This window comes from Fringilla coelebs, assembly GCF_963513975.1.
Source record: "Fringilla coelebs genome assembly, chromosome: 3".
In the NCBI taxonomy this organism is placed as follows: Eukaryota; Metazoa; Chordata; class Aves; order Passeriformes; family Fringillidae; genus Fringilla; species Fringilla coelebs.
The window spans coordinates 45,086,646-45,108,201 of NC_140030.1; the positions used below are offsets into that span (position 1 = coordinate 45,086,646).

Sequence of the window (21,556 nt, forward strand, 5' to 3'; positions counted from 1 at the left end):
GAGGAACAGATCCCTGACATGGAAGTGAAGCTTTTGGGGCAGGTGAGGGACAAAGGACCAGGGCTTTAATGACCAGCCACGAGGCGGGCCAGCATGCAGGGTTGGGACACGGGGCACTCAAGTGGGAATGGGGAAAAGCCCCTTATCCCCAGGGCACTCCCCACAGATAGCTTGAAACAGCCTCAAAGAGGCACTGAGCTGCCAGCTCTTGCCCAAGTCATTTCAGATGGAAGACAAACCTGGCCAGGGAGGGATGAGTACCACAGAGGGTTGCCACCCACTCAGGACCATGCTGGATCCTGCTCTGACCCATTGTCCCTTCCCAGCCTGTGCTCCCTGGCACAGCCAGCCCATAGCCCTGTGCTGGGCATGATGGCACACATCGCTCTCCATCCACCACCAGCATTAATGAACTCACACAGATTGTCATTTTATTTCAAGCATTACCCCATAATTTAAATAATTTGATCCTTGAAACAATTACATTCAATTACTTTCAGACTTCCATGAAATCAGAGAGCATTCAGAGTAAGTGAGAGAGGAAATTAAATATCCCAAAACAACACAAACGTGTGCAGGGCAGCCTGCTGTTCGGGCAGGTGATGGGGGCGGGGTGGGGCTTGGAGCGTGTCTGCACCTGGCTGCAGGGCTGGCGTTCACCCTGTCAGTCACTGCAGCACGCAAGATATCGGCAGCTCTTGTGGGGCAGCTGCCTGCCCAGGTGATGCCCTGTATGTGATTTTCCCCTGCATCTTTATTAGGCATTTCAGTTTAACGAGATTTGAACCTATAAATCTTTCCGGATGATGAATCAATCCCGTGACACCCGCCCCGACCCTCTTCAACCCTGCCACGCTCGCACAGACACCGTTGGTTAAGTTATGATGGAGTCCGGTTTAAGGGAATGAATTTAAACAATTACCTTAATTACAAGAGCAGTATCATCTTTCAAGAAAGAGGGTCTCCAGGGAGGACAGCTGCTGAGAAGTCATTTAGATGCATGAACCTTAGAAAACATCGGTGAGAGGAGCTGCGACTCCTGCCCCGGCTGCAATCGCTCCCTGCCTCCACCCCAGCTCCTTCCAGCTTGCCCAGCAAAGGAAGCGATGCGGGATGGCAGCGCTGGGGCAATCAAAAAAGCCCCAGGCTGCCGGGACCCCACAGCACCCGATTGTCACTCCCTGCCCAGCCCGGTCCTGGAGGTCACCTTTTGTTTGGGCTCGTCCCTAGGTGGGAGGAAAGCCTCGGAGACTCGCTCCGGCAGCCGGCTCGGGAGGATGAGCTGAACATTGAGCACACGCCTGAGGCGAAGAGAAAGCCCAGGTGTAAGGCTGACAGCAGCCGAGATGGGCAAGGGGCGGCAGGAAACAGGAGTGCCATCCTGCTCAGAGCCTCACCCAGCCCAGCCCGTGCCCACTGCCCACCCCACAGCCCCCTTTGCCCCCGGGACGGGCTCCGGGCTCCTCCAGCCCTGGAGCAGCAGCCCTGCAAGGTCACTCAGCTCCTTCCCCACCCAACTCACCGCTCGCTTGAGGACATGATTATTTCCCAAATCGCTAAACATCGGGAGCAGCTTTGTAATTTGCTTGGTTCTTTATTACATTTATTGATTTTAAAATATTTTAACGGCTCGTTTATTGCTGTGGTAAAGAGCTCAGAAAGGCAATAAAGTCACACAGCATCCTTAGTGATAAAAGAAACAATCCCTTGAGCTGCCAAGATCGTACCTTCTTCTTCCCTTCTGAGCTTCTTTCAAGCAAAAAAAAACCAAAAAACTTGAGAGGAACTGCAACCAAAAGGGCAAAATCCCATACACCCAGAGTGGGTAGATAGACCAAAATGAAATAAGCTGTAGCCAAAACAGCAACCTGCTGCAGATAAAAAGCAAAGGAACTTTATTCAACCCAAGTTTAAGGTGCTTGTCACACCTGGTCATTCATTAAATGTTTGTTTATAGAACTCAGGTGACTCCCCATGGAGCATCTCACCCTGGCCAGCGTCAGCAGTGATGCAAAAACAGAGGTGAGCCTCCAGGACCAGAGCAAGCAGCTCCCATCGATGCTTGCCAGGGTGTAAAACACTAACTTGCTGATCTGCAAATATTTAGGAGCCCTGCTCTTCCCTCCAACCTTGGGCCCACTTCCCCTCTTGTACCTGTCACCCTGGGGGATATGGTGCCATCAGCACCTGGACACAGCTTCCCCCTTGCTTGGCAACCTAGCAAACCCCCCTGGGAAGGGGCAGAAGTGGCAGAGGGATGGCCTCTCATGGTCCCATCTTTGAGCATCTCTCTCAAATAATTTTTCTCACTTTCTGCAGTAGAGATAACTGGCTCTGAGCAGTAATTAAAAAAAAAAATCCTCCAGGTGAGAGGTTTTGTTCCTTGGATTAGTCTTCTGTTTCTGCAGTCATTTCCATCCCAGAGGCTCCCCAGGCACTTAACCAATTAAACACCTACAGCCTGGCAGCTGCTGGCAGCTCCCTGCTCTGCAGCAAGAGGCCCTGGCAGCAAGGACATTCCTGTGTGAAGCACCGCTGGATTTCTTGGATCAGCCCCCGTTCCTGCAGGAGGGCAGCACAGATGCCTGTGCTCTGCTTCCCTGTGTGCCTGGCCCTGCCTCACAGAGGCAAAGCCCAAGATGTTGGGATGCCCTTGCTGCATGGATGTGGATAAAAGAGAAGAAATGGCAAGCTGCTCTTCAGAGGAGGAGGTGGGGGAGAGGGGTGTTCTCCCTCCCCAGCAGCTGCCATACCCTTGTGTGAGCTCTCTCCCCTCAGGTTAGGGCAGGAACACATCCTCTCCAGCCTCCATCCTTCCTTTAGTCAGGGAAAACTGATGTGGCAGTAGGAAAGCAGATGTTATTCCCCACCCACCTCCCCCCCATCCCCCAAAAAAAGACACTTCTGAGAGAAGTTAGCGCAGATATTCTGAAAGAAATCACGTCAAAGATCTTAATGGGCAATGCATGTCACACCTGAGGGGATTGAAGGCCAAGAAACCCATTCCCAGCCAGGGATTCAGTCCCAGAAGTCTGTCATTTAGCAGTCATTAAGACTCCTGCAAGGAGGAAACTGTGCTTCCACCAGAATCCTCCACAGCAGCCACTGCCCAGCCATGTCACAGGGAAAGCTGTTCCTCCCCAGACTAAACACTTGCTCACCCACCAGAGAGACAGGAAAGACAAGGTGTGATGGTGCCATCTCCTGCCTCCTGCCAGAGGAGCATCTCATTAGCAGGATGGGCTCAGCTGCCACCTTCAAGCAAAGCTCATCAGAGAAAAAGACATTAGTAGCAATTTCATATAGCAAAATTTTATCAAATGTCCAAGTCCAGTAGGTTTTCTTTTCCTCCATAGCAAAAAGAGCAGTAGAGATATATGTCTCTATATAAGCTATGTTTGCATACTCCTTTTCCTAATTCAATAAAAAAAAATAAAATCAGTTGCAATCCAAATTCACTGTAATTATCTCTGTTTTTCTCTTGGCAAGTGCTATTTTTAGTCAATACACATGCATAGCCATACTATAGCATAGCTATTTTTTAAATTACATATGCCAGCATAGTTTATAGATTTTAATTTGCCAGGGAGTTGGATAGCCATCAGCAGCCAGGAGCTGTATGTTGTTTGCATACAAACTCAGTCGAGAAACTTCCCCACACAGCATCTGCTTGTGAAACTGAGGAGGGGCAAACCCTCCCCGGGAGCTGAACCTTGGGACAGTTTCGAGCCTCTTGAACCAAAGGCTCAAATTTCACAGCTCCTGGGGGAGGGAAGGGGAGCCTGGGTGGAAGAGGGTACATCAGTGATGAGCGTGGATTTAGGAACAGAAATGCAGGGCTACACTTGCCAAAAACCTGACAGATGGGCGCATGGGACAGGGCAGAGAACCACCTCTGCTACCAGTCACAAAGGCCATTTTCTGCTCAGGGGACATCTGCTTGTCCCCAGGAGGGAATACAGAGATCCCTCTGCATAAACACACGGGAGGTCAGTGGTGGTGGGGAGAGGCACAGGACACCTGTGACACCTGTGGGTAGAGCCAGGCAGCAGGGCTGTCCTGAAATGCAGCTGTGCAGCTGCCCAGACAGCTGTGGTGCCTACAGATATTTGCCTTCCTAAGGAAAATGGCACCATCTCTGAGCCATACACTAGCTTCCTTTAACAAAAAAATAATACTAGCAGAGATCAGAAATAAACCAAAATTTCAGCACTCAGCTTCGGAGGATAATCTGCATCTGGACTTTACTGGGTGGTGGGGAAGTACTTTAGTGTAGGTTAGTCCTAAATCAGCCCAAAATCATATGACATTCAGAATCCCAGGCCAGACTCTGTTGTCCTCCATCCACACATGCCTCTGCAGAGACTTGTTGGATCCTGTCACAGGTGGGCAGATAGCTGAACTGGCAAAGGTGATTTGAGCTCCTCAAGTGACCTCTGCTGTACGCCAGAGAAGGCTGCTTCTTTTTTTCAGATGTGGAATAGCTGCCAACAGAAAAAAAGGGGAAAAAACCCCACCCAGAACCAAAACATACTTCCCAGTGGTATTCTGAGCCGGCTGATTAATTGCTTGCATGCTAAACTTCAGAAATTATATTGTGGTTATAAAACTAATCCAATTTTAGTAGTGATATCGTTCAAATAAAAGGCTTGATTTTAGGGTTTTCCTCCTATTTTCCCTCTGCTATTTTGACACGTACTTCATTTTTGAGGCTGGCATGATGTGCATACCAAAAAGCCTTGCCTGTGTCTAACAAGCTGAACTATTTTATTATTGCCTAGCCTGCAACCCCGCATCTACGGATGAGACCTGGCTTACAAAGGCTGGTGTCAGCTTCCACATCAGTGCCGTGGTAATGTTCAACACTGAGCACTAACATAAAGATTCAAAGCAGTGTGGTGATTAATTGCTGTCACTCCTGCGAGTCTCCCAGGCTCACATCTGACCAAGAGGTCCACACTTCCCTTTTAAGACACAGTGGGGTTTGAAGACTGTTGCTCTATTTTTTTGTTTTAATGGGCTTTTAGCAGCGAGCGTGGCAGACGCTGCGCTGGGCAGGGCTGTCCGGGGCTGTGCGGCCAGCTGGGGCTGACCCACTGCTGCTGCCGGGCACTGACACCCCAGTGACATCCCACAGGCACCACTCAAGCCTTCAGATTTGGAAGAAGAGGTTAGAGGCACACTGTGCAGGGATAATGTCAGCATTGATGCTGCAAGGAGGCAATGGACTGCACAAACTAAGCTGCTTTCATCCCAATTATTTCTCTTTTAAGCCTTCTGCTTCTCTGAGCTCATAACAAAGGTGATCCCCCTGACCTTGCCACCCATGCCTCTCTCTCCTGGTCTCATTGCTCCCACAGTGCTCAATGCAGCACCCTGCCTGTTGCTGCGTGCCTGGCAGAGCCAGCTCCAGTGTCACTGCAAGGGACACAACATCATTGCACCAGCACTCAACACCCCCTTTCCAAGAGACAATCCTTCACGTGGTGGGGACCACCATCCTTGCAAGGCTACCAAGCAAGAACAACATTGGGGAGAAGAGGTTCTCCACTCATCTGTAAGAGTCTGACTCCTCCTGTGACTGGTTCTCAGGATGGGGATGGGCTGGGGGACAAGCAGGTGACACAGCCTACTTGCACCCCGCTGCGAGGTCCAGCCCCAGCTGTCCTGCCTGATCACCTCCAAGCCTTACAAGCTTGCTGAGAGGTGGGACAGAAGGAGAATGAAGAACCCCTGTATAGTCATCTCAGCGTTTCATAAAAACCAGTAACTTTTAGTGTACATACTATAATTAAATATGAATTTGAATGCAAAATATAAAAGGGCAGCTTTGCATCTTTTGAATGAACTCCTCAGTCCCGATCGAATGAAGGAGGTAAAAAAAAAAAAAAAAAAGAGATCAAATACACCTAACAAATCTGACAAATCTGTATCAGGAGGGAATCATAAAAAGATACAACCAAGATAAAACCTTATGTGGGGAAGTTAACTGTGAAGAGTAAATCCTCATAACTTCAGGAAGAAGTACCTGTATGAGCAGCCCCTTCTGCCCCAGGATGTTAGAGAGAGTGAAGGATGCAAATGAGGGTGCTGAAATTGCCTTGTGAGGGGAGGCTGACACCTCTGCCCTGTACATGAGGCCAAGAGAGCAACAGGCTCTCGGGAATCTCAATTGATCCAGGGAGACCTGCACAGCTGGGCCATATGGGTGGACAAACAGCTGGCTGCAAATGAAGCAGAAGCTGTCTCGTTTCAAGGGGCCAAACTGATTGTCATCTGGGCCTCCAAATCTCACCACCCTGTCATGGTCTGTCTCTATTTTACAGCCATTATAACCTAATCTCAGCCACTGTGATTTACACATAGTAATTAATGGAGCTTCAGTGGTGAGGAAATTGGTCATTCAATTTGAGTTTAATTTACTGCATGTGCATACATCAGGAAGAACAAATTCCATAGCTGTGATCTGGGCACAGAGAGAGGGTTGTGTGCTGGGAAGGAAAAAATAAAACACCCAGTACACAATTCACCACTGGCCTGTCACACCTCCTGCTCTGCAAGTCTCCCCTCGATGGGAGCATGACACACAAAAAAACCTGGACATCTCAGTCTGGATGCTTGGAGGTGGAAGGCAAAGTCTCACTGCCACTGCTGTCACATTTCCCAGCTGCAGCAAGCATCACCCTGGCACACTGGTGAGTATGGCCTCACTCTGATCCCTGCTCACGTGTGGGTGTGTTTCCATCAGAGAGGACAGAGTGAGCTGATGGAGTTCGGGGTGTAAGGGTTACAAAAGATGCTGTGTCTGTGGCTACACATGAACAACTCCTGTGAAGGAGAACCATGCCTTAAAACCAGGACAGACTTTCACAGCAGAGGCAGCACAGCTACCTTAAGTTAAAGGTGGCCTCATACCAGCCTGGACTTTGGAGCACCTACTAACCTCAGCAAAGCCAAAGCAATGCCTGGCTGATCCTCACTGGCCCATGAGGGACCAGGAATGCCCCAGAGGGATTGGAGCTCTTCCAGCTCAGGGACTACCCTGCAGGAGGTACCTAAAATATGTGCATCTCTTCCAGGGTCTCTCCCCTGAATGCTTCCATGCCATGAAGCATCTATCTATGTTGCTTGCATACAAAGCAAAGCACTCACACCTTACTTACACTTTACTTTAAAGTAAAGGTGGATGAATTACAAACAGTTGCTCAAGGTGGTCCATGCAGCTTCCTTTGTGCTGTTAAATTCCACCCATACAATGTAAATGTAATGTCTTCCCTGGTAAATGATTAGAGCATGTATATGGAAGGCTTACACACAGTGAAAGGTTGAAAATTATTCAGTGCTTCCTGATTCAGCACACATTAGAAATCAAATTCTAGGTAGAGTGGATGCAATTTGGCTTTAAAATATTATTGTTAGCGTTACAATCCATTGTGCTAATTAGATTTATTAATAGGTTTCATTACCAGTGATAGTTCTGTTCTTGAACTGAATGAAAAATATAAACAATTTTGGCACAAAATTATTTCTACCAACTCAATAGTGTCTGCTGGCTCAAACTGTATGTTAAAACAAAAGATCATCCCATGAAAGAAATTAGGTGCAACCATGAATATCAATAGATGTATTGTGAACAAATTTGATATCTCAGCTCGAGTTCAATACTGAACACAAGCCACCCAGTTCCCTCTTCTCTGTATTCCAAACAAGCACCTGCTTTTATCCAGCACTTGGGTGCTCTGCCAAGCCCTCAACAAACCTAAGAGCAGAGGTTTTAAAGATGCTGCTGCCAGGGGCATTTTTACAAGTTTCCCTGCACATCATTTAAAACTCAGGCAATCACAGCGTGCTGTGGGTGCCCACAAGGCCCCCCAGGTACCCCATAAATCAGCTCTTCAATGTAGGGGCACCCCCATGGTGGAACCACCTCATGTACCTCCCTCTGCAGAGCTTAAAACACCGCTGAAGCGCAGATACCTTCACAACCATCATCTTCTGCACACACTTGAACAAAAACACAAAGCAATGTTTAAAGCTCAAAATGGACTCATTAACACCTCAATGACCGCTAAGAAAGGAAGCTCTGCCTTCCTCAGGTTTTAATTTTAAAATAAATTCAATAATACACTAATCCCAATATTAAAATGGGTCACCTTCAGCAGACTTTAAATGGTCAGCAAGGGGGTTGGGGGGAAACAAATCACAGAAAAACATATTGAAATCAGTATTTTCTCGAAAAGAAAATTGATCAAAGAAACTTCCATCTACGCCCTCTTCCCCTCTAGAAAGGGGGAGCACAAAACTAAACCTATAGCTCAAATACAGTGTGTATCCACCGGGAAATTCCTAGGGTTTCCTAAGAAATCCATGCCCCTGCCTCCCCCTGCTGAGCGCGGCCGGGAACTGCGCCCGCTACCTGAGAAAAGCACCTTCTCTTCCCACAGCTCAATGGTTTTCCCACTTACAGACACTTGCCAGTACTTAAATTACTTGATTTAATATTAATCGAGCACTGTCAACGCTTGGTGGGAGGGGGAGGCAGAAGTTTAAATCATATTACACAAAACACCCCAGAGAAAACATCACTTTTATAATTTCTTCCTTTCAGCTACACTTACCTACTTCAACAAGCAGCATTTAGCAGCCTAAATCCAGCTCCTGGTGGTGCCTCCCTGCACTAACTGCAGTCACGGCAGCCTGCACACATCTTTGAGATGGAGCAGGAGGAGCAGGGCCAGTCGCACTGCATCACTCTCCTGCCTGTCCCAGCCAAGTCCCATTTTTACCCCTTGAAGTGCCACAAGCCCTGAAGGTATTTGCAGCAGCATCTCTGGCTGAGAGGACAGTCAGGCTCTGCACAATTGCCTCCTCTGGCCTAGAACAAGGGGCTACACAAAACAGCATGACAGCAAAAGGGCAGAAACAAATCTGTTCACGCTTAAAGAACAGTAGCTGCTTCGCAGTTATCCTTGAGTCACCACTGCCCAAGGAGTGCCGCAGGAAAGAAGATTTTATTTCCTGAACTTTTTTGTTGTTGTTCAGTTACTAGCCCAGAATTTCAGAACACTTACATAGAAAATTGGCTAGATTGATTCCTAAACGCTGTCAAAAAGTGAGGCATATTCAACAGTGAATGCAAAATGCTGCTTGTTCCTGTAGTTTTACCCATCCTGGTAACTGATATGCAGGAGGGAAGTGATCAATGCTTGAATGACAATTCATATTGTTGATAAAAAATAGTTATTAATGGACACACCACACAACAGAAGACCAACAACTTAATAATGTTGAGCAGCTGCAGTTGGGTGGTTTTGATTGTGTGAAGGTCTTCAATACCTCCTTTGCCTCCTTCTGCATCTCTCTTGGGAGATGTGGTAAAACCATGCCCAACTACGTAGCTAGTATTTCCATGAGAAAAAGCATCTGCATGCCTTTCTCACATTATGCAGATTTCCAATACCACCACAATTTTCCTCCTTACATTTTTTACTAAGTTACCTTGACTACACAAGAGACATACTTTTGAAGTATTAGATTTAGCCTTTATTGGCTCAACAGAATTATCCCCAGTTGGTAGACTTAAAGGGTTATCCCAGCTGTCACCTTCAATCTTCAAGAAGACACCAGTTCAGTATTCAGACAGATACATGGGGGTTTTTTTTAAATCATTCCAAAGCATTTACATCTATATACCTTGACTGTTAACAGCAAAATTTAGGGATCAGAGGTCAGAGTGCAGGCCAACCCATCCAGAATGCTCTTATTATCAACTCTATCTCCTGACTCACCACTCTCCTACTTTTAACAACTGCAGACTTTCACTAGGAGTTGTTCAGTCATCTTAGCATTCACCCTTCCTACTTGCTTGAGGAAGAGTCATTAGACTCTGTCTTTTCTCTCACTAGTGCAGTATTTGGCTCAAAAGCCTGTGGACTACAACTAGAGCTTTTGTGTTGCTATTTCTCTACTGTATTTTGCAAGTTAGAACTGGAGTTACAAGGCATCAAGTGTACAAACCATTTAATTTAAACCCAGCCTTCATTCTTGAGTTTGAACATCTGACACTGCTTATGGTTTACAAGTTTTTTCTGCACAATGTGCACTTCAGAAGTACTTTGAAAAATACCATAATCCCATTAGAACACCTCCAAATTTTATTTGCATCTATTGTAATTACAAAGACTATAACAATATAAATTTTCATTTAAAGTGACAACCCTTTCTAATAAACAAGGTCGCAAATTAGTGTGCACCTATTCTGACTTTGGGCAATTTTTATAGGATGGAAATTTTCCTGCATGAGAATCTGTCACATTTTACAGCACTCTATTTTCATAGTTCAATACACAGGAACAGAAGTACATCTATTCCTACTTGCAGAACACTCATAAGTATTTCTGAAGTACAGAAATGCAACATTTCATTTGTTTTATTGAGAGGAAGAAAAGGAAGAATCCACCCATGGCTTTTGTTAAGTCTCACAGAATATACTGATGCTCTCCTCCCTGAATTTATTCTCTAATTAGACTTTTTTTTCTTTAAAAGGGGTAGGAACAGAATCACTATCTTGTTTACAACCTTGCAGAAGACTAGGGTAGGGAAAAAAAAACCAAAACAACAAACCAACAACCTCAGACAAAGATGCACACCATTACAAATGCAAACAGCCATCAAATTGTCCAGTTTATTGATGGGAATTCAAAACTGATACAAAACATGCCCTCTCTGCATGTTGTATTTTACCCTTAAAATGTTTCTGACTGTGTCAGGTAGATTGAGAATTAAGAATATACTTCGGCTTTCAGCATGTACCTTTTATAAAGGTATTACACAAAAGCCACTAGCTTACATAACATGTGGTCCCAAAATTACTTACAGACATTCTGTTTATCAAAAGACTCAGATCTCCTGTTGATCTGATGAAATAAGGGCTTAAAAATGTTTTAAGCCATTAATAAGTATCCTATGGCAGAGTCAAGAAAGTTTATGATTTCCATTATAATCTCGGGCATAAAAAGGCAACGGTCCTAAAAAAGCAGCCCTCTGGAATATATGGAATGTGGCAATGGATATGATGCCAATTTGTTATGATCAAGTTAAGTAAAACAGATTCTTAAAGCTATGAATGATGTGAGCAGTATCACAGCAAAATAGTTAATGAATACCACAGAACCAATCAAGTTTGAAAGTTGAGCAAATGTTGCTTCAATCAACAGATATTTGTAATGTCAAATATACCAAAACATTTTCTAAAATAAATTCCTAATGCAGAAAAATTGATTGAAAGTTTGCTCCTAGCTAACAGTACCTTTTATTTAAATTGGACCCTAAACTGATCAGACAATACATAGCCCACACTTTTGGACATTTATAATAAAAAAGCTTTTATTTTCAATTGGAACAAATGCACCATCCTGCACTTTGAAGGCTATGAGCCATAAGCATATTCCAAGGTGTATCAATGGCAACAGATTTGTTTCACCTCCACTGAGAAGTTACATAATGCACTCTTAATTGGTAAAGAAAATTTAAACTCAGCCTTCTCAAAGCTTCTGTACTGTGTTTCTTGGTTAATTGTACAAGTTCCACAGTCAGACCAAGAGCTTGCACTGTGTGCAGATATTGTAGTCAATCAACAGTATGTTTAATCGTCATCTTCCTCTTCTTCCTCTTCCTCCTCAAAACTGTCTTCAAAGCCCTCGCTGTCTTCCTGGTCCTCATCACCTTCTATTGCTGTATCCCATTGTGGGTGATTTTCTGGCACTGGCTTTGCTTCGTGAACTTCCAGCTGTAATTGGATAAGGAAAGAGAAGAGAGGGGGAAAAAAAGGTTACAGACAATAAACAGCAATTTGGGAAAACAAATTCACACACATAAAACAAACAAGCAACCCACAAAAGAACAGTTAAAAACACCAACTAAATAACAAAACAAATCCCATCCCACTCCCCAAACCAAAACCAAGAACTGCTTCCAGAAATAAGGCATGCCAGATTTTTCCCTTTAACTGAATGAATCTAGGACCAAGGAAGGGTAGGGAAATGGCATTGCAAACCTCAAGGTAAAAAAAGCCACAGCCAACTGTACTGCAGAAACTGAATAAACATTAGAAAAACAAGAATTATAACACACATGCATGGGAAAGCATCTCAAATTTCAGTCCCATTTAATCCATCATAAAACTACCACTGTACATTAGACAGAAACCATTTCTAAGTCAGTCCTTCCCACTTGTTTTAAAATTAGGACAGGATGAATTCTTATTAAAAGGACTTCTGGTGTTTTAATGACCATAAGAAGCTTTCAATGTAATACAAGTATATAGCAGAGTCAAACATCACCTTCAATGGTTTAATCTGGTCCAATCCCATATATGAATCCGATCTTAAATAAACTGTGTACTGATAGTTTCCAGGCTTGCCTGGTGCTGGGAACTTCAGCTCTACCTACAAAAGAAATTTCATACAATAAAGTTCTTACTGCTTTCAAATGACACATTGAAACAAGTACCTGAGTCCTCCAATGAACAATGAATACTAGGGACAGTAGTTTCTTACTAGGGACGCTGCTTTGAATATCTCTGTGTAATAAAATATCTGCAGAAAAGAGCAACAATACCCAAACACAATACCTGCCATGAAAGCTGAAAAATCATTGAGTCACTCAATCAGTGATTTTTTTCTGAATTAGGCCAAGTAACTACATTAACTACACAATTTCATCCTGCTGTATGCTAAGCCTCAAAAACTCAAACAGGTTAAAATATTTAGTCTGCTGAAAGTTTTATCTTAACTCTGCTGTTATTTGAAATTGTATGTAACATCTAATTTGGAAGAACAAACACATTAGGTCCTCATTTTTCAGAAAAGTGGCACGAAGAACACTGCCAAAGGTTACAGGTTTGGCAAAGTTTATAGGAGCCAAAGCTAATTAATTTATCACAGTCTCTGCTGTACAGAAAGAGAACACTTAATATTTCTAACAATTTGAATAAATTTAGGAATTTCACTGTGTATGAGTACTGCTTTTCATAATCTTTTGATATCAAGAAAAAAATAAACCAAACATATTCCAGGAGAAACTTCAAAGTTGCCTTAAACTACTTTTTCTTCCTCCACTATCAATTTTGATAGTTAAAAGGCACTTCTCTCTTTTTATCAAGACAGTAAAATTGTTTTCCATTTTAAGAAACAAGTATTAAAAAAATTAAAATCTACATGTATTTGCATATCAGAGACACTTCAACAGAGTTTTGTAACACCCGAGAAAGAAAACTCTCCAAGTACTTTACCTCTTCTTTATCTTTTAGTGTACAAACGTGGTAGGGCATACATATTAACATCTGCTCCTTCCGATCTGCAATATACAGCCACCACCATTCTTGTTTTTCCTTTCATAAAGGGGAAAAAAAAACAACAGTAAAAAACCACCAGCATTATAGAAGTCATAGAACAAGATGCCCCTACACTTTTTAACAGTCAATTAGGATTCACTGGTCTTTGTAATACAGACAGAAAGGGAAGTTTGTGTCTGGTGGCTTTTTTAAACTCTTGGATGTGCATGAACAAAATACATGCTGTACACTGCACACTGAAAGCAAACAGGTTATGACAAGTAACTGCTGGTCTCCAAAGGCTTCATTCCATGTATTCAACTTCAGCTACCATGTGGGACATGGAACCACCCCAAAGAATTCTGTCCACTGAGGATTAACAAGCAACCTCATGCAATATAAAACAACGTTAGGTCCTTCAACAGAAATCCAACCTGGATAAAAAGCTGAGCATTTAACGCAAGGAAAGCGTAAAAACAGAAAGAACTATTCGCAGAAAAGTCTTTTTTCAGGCAAGGGTGCTCTGTCCCACTGCTTCCCCCTCCAAAAAGTGAAATGACATTTGAACACACTGAGATTTCACTTCAAGGAAATGACAGTACCAATCAACTGATTGGTACTGATGTATATTTGTAAGGGATGCCCAATAACTGCTCCCTATCACATACAGACAACTTCTGAATTCCACACTTGGGAAGCAAATGCTGTTAATATGTAGAATTTGAAGAATTTTTGTCTCTACCAGAGTAGTTAAAAGTTCGCTAGTTTTAGATTTTTTTTAACACCTCAGAAGCCAGTGTTTGGTGAACTGAGATTTAAATCATGCATGTTGAAAAAATACAAAAGCCAAATTAACTCTTTTTTGCTTTTGAAGTGACTAATTGTTATACTAACTATCACAACCTCCCTGAAAAATTCAGCCATTTACAACAGCAAGACACTCACACCAACAACTAAAAACACCGATTAGCACTCCTGAGTCCCAGAACAGAGAAATGTAAAATTAACATGTTAAATACCCATTTTGAAGTGTATAAAAGCAAAAGCATCATAGTGAAGCATCACAGCGTTCCCTCGTGTTCTTGGAACAGGCACAGAGAACAGGACAAAAACCTATTCGTATGCTATTTAATGCCAGAATGTGTAGAATTCTAAATCCTTCTTACAACTATTCCAAGTGATTTTCTTTAGGAAAAACCATCCCATGTGATTACAAGGCATAAGTTATTTTATCTGCAAGTTTCAACAGTAAATATATTGTCAATCTTCTTGACAGCTGTAGCAAAGAAGACTCTTAGGCAGTCAAAGTGTTTATTTCCTAGCCAAGAGGCCTCTAGGAATAGAAAGATGAACAGTATAAATAGTACAGATGAACAAGAGCTACAGAAGCAAGATTCATTACAGAAATGGCTAATCCATTTTGGGCCTATGAGGACTGTGACCATAACAAAAAAGGACCTGCAGTTGTATCAATGTTATTTTTGATTTTACCAAAACATTATGCTGACTTACTATACATTGTTCTTCAAAAAAAAAAATTCCTTGCCGTTAAGAGTGATGGAAAGAGACAAAGATCAAAACCATCAAATGGCTTTTCACAAAAACTAATAAAAATAACAGACAAGTAGGGGAAAAATACCAGTGCAAATGACAACCGTTGATGTAAAGTTCAAAGGACTCTATATTTTTTGGAAATTACAGGAGTGTTCCTGACCCTAAAGTGCCATCACTTTTTTACAGAAAGGACAACTGTGCAGGACTGTGATTTTCCTCTTGCTTATTGGGTGGAATTTAAAGTTTATTCCTGTGAGAATCTGGCAAACTAACAGGCAAGTGGGCAAAATGCCCTTTAACAGATGGGTACAAGGTTTGGCATGCCAGGGAACCAGTATGTTCATGAAATTGGAACACCAAGGCCAGTTTCTACCTAAAAAATGTCAAAACTACAATCTGTGCAGTTTCTGGACCCATGGATGCAGGAGCAGAAGATAATTCTTTAGGAACCTGCATAGATTAAAGACACATCTCTGGCAGAGTAATCAACTGCCCCAAAACTTGGATGAAACAGCATTAAGGCTACCTCCTGAGAACAAGTATTATTATGCTCAGCTACTACTCAAACACCTTTAAAATCTGGAACACAGCATTTTATCTCTGATTTTTTATCTCTGAACTGGCCATGACCACAGTACAAATAATACTCTAAATAACAGATGAGAAAAAAAAAAACAAACCAGAGACTATGATGGTTTTTGTTCTTCAGATGTTGCAGATCAACTCTGTCTGAACCTGCTCCCACTGCAGCTACAGCACAAAGTACAGCTGCATTCAACTTTCATGAAATCAGTGAAGTTGGAAAATTTACAACTGCAGTACCATGAGAGAATATGTGCCTATCTTTTAAGTTCAGATCAGCCCTAGATTTCTTTTCAGCAGCAAGCTGTATTTAGGTTTTTTATCACAAAACCCATATGTAACTCAGTTACACACAGCTGAAGCTTATGCAGCTCTATACAGAGTAAGTATAAGCAAAGTCTCTGAAAGGACCCTCACTTCAGTAAAAGAGAAATACAAATATTCAGCATCCCTGAGGGACTGGGCATGGCACTTACTGTCTGTGAGCTTCAACTGATAACCAAAGCCAGCTGCCTTCACAGCAAGGAGGTATTAAGACTCTGCAGCACATTTGACATGATCTAAGGCAGCCAGAAGAGCTGAATGCCAGCACACCTTTTTACACTATGCTGGTATACTGGTGGAAGCAGTACTGAGAGATGGGAGTGTACCCAATTGTCAGGAAAATACAGCTTCAAGTTCAGCCATTACAAAACTAGATGTCAGCTAAGGCCTTCAGAAAGACAATTTATTTGCCTTATTGGAGATAGCACAACAACAGAGAAGAGATTCTAGATTAGTTCCTTAGTCAGACTGCAAAGAAGGAAAGGAGCTATTAGCCATTTCTTGAACCACTGGCCAAAAAAGAAAATGTGGCCAAATACTACTCCCTCCTGGTTCCAATCAGGTCACCCCAAGGACCTAACTTACCTGCTCAGAACACAAACCCTCCATTTGGAAAAATCTCCTCTTTTTCAAGATTCCACTGCTGTTAAGGGCTTCTCAGACAAGTGAGTGGCCAGCTGCTAGTCCAAGTAACAACTGATATATCAGGTAATACTTCCAACACCAAAGGCTGCTGTAAACACATCTCAGCCTATACTGAGTCACCACTCTCAAATATATAATTTCCTCTGACACTCATCCACAGTAGAACTTGTACTTTTTAACTCTATAGAAAAGACTGTTCCACAGTTGGCTTCTGCCACTTCCACACTACACTGTGGTGAAAAGAGAGAGCTTTGCCAACTAACCCCATCTTCCATAGCTGCACACTGTGCAGCATTGATTCATTGAGACTTGAAGTCAACCAGTAAATCAAAACTACCTGCTGATCCAAATGACCCCCAAACTCTCCTGTGATTACTCATAACATAGGAGGGCTCAGGATGTCTCCCAGTCACAGGCACTTGCAGTTAGATGGTCACATCTCACAGCAGCCATTTGAGAAAAATATATTTCATGGGTGTACTGGCACTGCACCAGGGCTAACCCATGACAGATGTAGAGTTAAAAACACCCAAATGTTTAACCTTAAGTTTTATACAGGTTTGAAAGTCTCTGCGAACTGAGTAGAAAGAATAATGAAGAAAAAGGTTTTAGAAAAGTATCTGAAAGAGTTTAATTTCATAAGTTAAGACTTTATAAAATAAATACTACTTTTTCCCCAGGCATTAAGCTTTTTTAAAAGCCCAATATTTACTGTAAAAAATATAAATGGATCAATTAATTTATATTATTAATTTTCATGTTTCACAACTGTAATGTTTTTTATTACTGACCTCAGGAAAAAAAAGACTGTAAACAGGATGTGTTATCTTTGACTTCGTTTCAAGAAGGGCTCGCTCCTTTCTCTGTATACTTTGCTGTAATTCTTGCCACTCCTGCCAAAGATAAGGTTAAAGAATTACTGTGCACTAACCATCTTTTGCATTAAAAGGACAGAAAATGGTCCATGAAAATGGTACATGTGACTAGTTCTCGTGCAATACCAAACATTATAAAGAGAAAAGGCAGATCTGTGGGGTCTGCATACATTCTTCAAAACTCAGTTCTACAACACTACGTCTAAACACTCTACCTCAGCCATAGGAGTCTTGATTACAAGTCTGATGATTCCTTTCCCATCAGAAGCCTAATCTCATGCTGTACAGGTCATTCAGCTGTCACTCAAGTCTTTTATTGTAAGACTTGTGGTGCAGAAATCATCTACCACCACAATGTTTCACTCTCTGTTACACTATTACAGTTTCAAACATAATCTGACAGTTACTAGCGTTTAGTAAGCAACTGTACAAGTTTGTTCAACTACTGCATGCTTACTATGCACTTAGCAGCATGCAACAGCCACTGACTGTAAAGAACACATTTCAAAGAAGAGACTTTACGTCACAAATCTGCAGCAGATAGCAATCAAATTAAGCTGAAAGAAATATTTTTTCTACTGAAGTTTAGCCATTTTTCTCATGTCATTTCTAAGTTTTCTGGCAATGCTGAAAAGACTCTCTACTACTCATTCTGGAACAAACTTGCAATGACAAAGCTCTTATACCAGAATGAGGTCTGAAAACCTCTGGAGAACCAGTATTACTCCTTCATCCTAGTGTTGACTAGCCTGAGGGGATGCTAGAGGATTAAAATGCATTTTCTCTCAACCCCAGAGGCAACATTACCCTTCAAGAAAAAGTAAGGCTTACAGCTTCATCATCTTTGTTTTGCTTCTCATCTTGTTCTCTGTCAGAGTCTCTGTCACTTCCATCATCTTTTTCACTTTGAGAGTCCCTGTTTGTTTCTTCTTCTTCAGATTCACTTCCTTTATCAGAGACCTCCTCCTCCTCTTCCTTCACAACAACTTCCTAATGGGAAAGAAAAACAAAAACCCAACACCTCTAACTTAGTTTGTCTGCATTACTGTAGTATACAGAATACAGCGCCTGCCTTAAGGTTGGGCTGCACAATCTACGCACTTCTTGTGTCACGGAGTTATGTCTACATAGATCTGAACGTTTATCCTTTCCACCTCATTCACTAAGAGGAGGACAGAAGCCATTTTCCTTTTCCATATGGCTCTCCCAACAGGAATAGGAAAAAGAAAAAACAGTATTTGATTCCCAGACTGGATGTCCCATCTCTGCAAGTGTTCGAGGCCAGACTGGGTGGGGCCCTGGGCAAACTCATCTAGCAAGTGGCACCCCTGCCCATGGCAGATGGGTTGGAACTAAATGCTCTTTAAGCCAAATGATCTTTCAATCCAAACCATTCTATGACTCCAGGGCTGCATTTCATAAAGTCTTAAGAAAATTACAGAGAACTTAAAAAAGTACCTACAAGATAGACCAAGAGACGGAGAAAACAACAGGCAGTGGGAGCATAAAGTTACTAAAGCTACCTAATTTACCAGAACACAGTCTCATTTCAGTTTTCATCTTGAAAGAAAAAGTAGAAGTTACAGAACAATTCACCTCCAAGAAGGCAGCATAACAAGAACAAATAGTAAGAAGAGACTATGAAGCCACATTTTTAAAATATCTGAGCAGAACTTTCAGTGGCCACTGCAAACATGACCATGGTGGTTCCCTGATTACTTCACTAGTAACTGTTAAACATAGAGAAAACAAATACTATTTTAGAAGACACACTTCACAAAAGCATAAACTGAAATGGAAGAGAGATACAAAACCCTCCCTCAGATTACAAGCAATAAACTGAATAAAATTATAAATATCATTGAATCTATGAGCTACCCCATTAGCTTGTTTTTGCTTCTGCTGTTTCTGTGGTGGCAATGAAGGTGGCACAGGTTTCTTTTTCAATGGCTTCTTTTTCTTTGATTTTGAAGCTTTCTTGGTTCCTTTATTCTTTTGTTGCCATCCTTTGCTCTTAGCTTTGCTGGCATCTCCTTGCTGCAGGAAAGCAGTATTAAAATATTTATTCTGTTCATAACATTTCAGTCATTCAACTGTACTTTAAGCATTTTAAGTTGAGAACCAAAATTACAAAGCACAGTTCAAAGGACACTTCAGTAGGCATTTCTGGAAAAAATGCTTGAGAAGTGCACAATTAGCAATTAGCAATTCAAGATCTGAAAGAAAGTTCTCTTTAATTAGCAAAAGGAACATTCACTCTTCACTTACCCCATCTTCTGCTGGTTGCTCTTCTGCTGCACATATAGACTGCTCCTTTTCAAACACTTCCTGGTTAGAGAAAAATGTGAAAACTACTAATGCCTCTCTGTACCAAGAGCAAATTATTATTTCATATTTGAACTTAAACTAAATCACCTTAATCAGGTCTGAATATTTTACTCATGGCAAATTCTTTTATCAGTGACAGACACAACAGGGGATTAACAGATCAAAATTAAACACCAGTTCAAACATTTGGTCTCAGATTTTTCCATCATTTAGCAACATGTCACCTTGCTCCAAAGAATCTACTTGTTTTATAAAGCACAGAAATCCTAGATCACAAAAGCAAGCAGTAGTAAAATGCTAATTCTGCTCCAGTTGTCAGAGCATTAAAAACTTTAACAGCTGCTCTGCTACTCTGGGACACAGAACAACAAATCAAACCAGAAATGTGAAATGTTAAGACACAATACAATGTTAGTATACTGTACACTGAGACACCTCTCTGTAAATGGATTTTTTAATGGGGTTTCTTTCTTCAAAATATACTATATGCCATTAAAAAAAAACACCCAAACAAAATAGTCACAAGGAGCTGTTGTATATAAAGATGGCAAATAGGAAATACCACCACAAAAACCATGCATCATACAAAAGGCTAGCTCTTGTTTTACAGTCATGTGTTTCTATGCCAGACTGCCTAGTGGAGGTCACACAGGAAACATCTTAAATGAATCTTCTATATGCTGTTAGACATTTTAGTTTCTACGAACAGTTCAATATCCTCATAATTTTCAGTTTCCTTTGCCACTTCCTTTTTGCAATTCCAGCATAGTGATACACTGCTTTTACTTTCCACCTTCTGCACCCTTGGCTACCACAGCATGAGCACATGGATCTCATATATACACACTTTCTGCTGAACTGCCTTCAATATTCAGACCTCACCTGCAATACTCAGGCTTGTGTAACTTAGAGGTGCAACTCAGACCTTCTGTTTACTTAGACAATTATGTCATTAGTACAGATGCAAAAATTGACATTGTAGGCTTTGACATGTCAAAGCTTGTTTAAGTTCTGTGTATTAAAGCTTTTTGTTCAAAGAAAGCCATTAATGCATTTTAAGTTTGAAAATAAGCACAGGTCAGAAGTTTAACTCTAGGGTATGGTATTGTTTTGGTTATGCCACACTGTTTCCTACACAGCAGTCCACACTTTGTGTGACACTGGTGTACCTCCTTTATATTAAGTTACACATATTCTGCATTCCACTGGACTGTGTTTCTTTCTAAAACACCCAAGAGATTTGTAACATTATGAGCCCACATAAAGCAAAATCAAACACTGTCCTGAGGACTTGAGTGAATATTTCATTTTAGTTCAAGAACTAAGTTTCTGAATGTCTCTCTTCCTGTTGTTTACAAACCTCAGAGCAGTATCACTTGTCGTATTCTTTTACCATTCCCTAGACAACTGCAATGGGTCAGACTGAACTTTGATTTTATTCCAGGAAAACTTTCTTATTCAGAAATAAGACCATAAGGATGGATTAAGAGCACAAGTTCTCAATTTCCAATCTTAACCTCACAGTTATGTTTACAAAACAACCAGAAATGCCTTTTTACTAGTGCATACCCACTGCTACCACGAAAGAACAAGAATTCTTAATACTTACTGCCATGGTCTGCCTTGTTAGTGTGACCAGAACAGTGACAAGAGAACCTACTGTGATGTTGTTGCTGTCTTCATCATCCAAAACTAGTGCAAAAAGAAAAACAACACATCTATTAGACTTCCTTAAAGCTTTTTTCTCCATTAAACATTGCTTCTGCTACTTCTAAACATAAGTATTAAAATTCCAGAATTTTTAACAAAAAAACCCTCAAAGTATTATTAAATAATAAGTCTCTTACAACTTCAAATAGACTATCAGAACAAGAGCTGCTAATTCAGCAACCTATAAAACTGCAACAATGAGTCT

At 41.8% G+C, this 21,556-nt stretch overlaps 1 protein-coding gene across 1 annotated transcript in view; it reads right to left on the bottom strand.

The window, feature by feature from the left end:
- Positions 1-10,471: 10,471 nt before the first annotated feature.
- SEC63 (SEC63 homolog, protein translocation regulator) overlaps positions 10,472-21,556 on the bottom strand; it is a 54,106-nt gene continuing 43,021 nt past the window's right edge. The window contains exons 14-21 of the mRNA XM_084201697.1: positions 21,251-21,333; positions 19,582-19,641; positions 19,192-19,350; positions 18,145-18,303; positions 17,230-17,331; positions 13,292-13,390; positions 12,342-12,446; positions 10,472-11,788 (exon numbers count right to left, since the gene is read on the bottom strand). Coding sequence (XP_084057823.1) covers positions 11,645-11,788; positions 12,342-12,446; positions 13,292-13,390; positions 17,230-17,331; positions 18,145-18,303; positions 19,192-19,350; positions 19,582-19,641; positions 21,251-21,333 — 911 coding nt within the window. The 3' untranslated portion in view covers positions 10,472-11,644. The remainder of the gene's footprint in view (positions 11,789-12,341; positions 12,447-13,291; positions 13,391-17,229; positions 17,332-18,144; positions 18,304-19,191; positions 19,351-19,581; positions 19,642-21,250; positions 21,334-21,556) is intronic.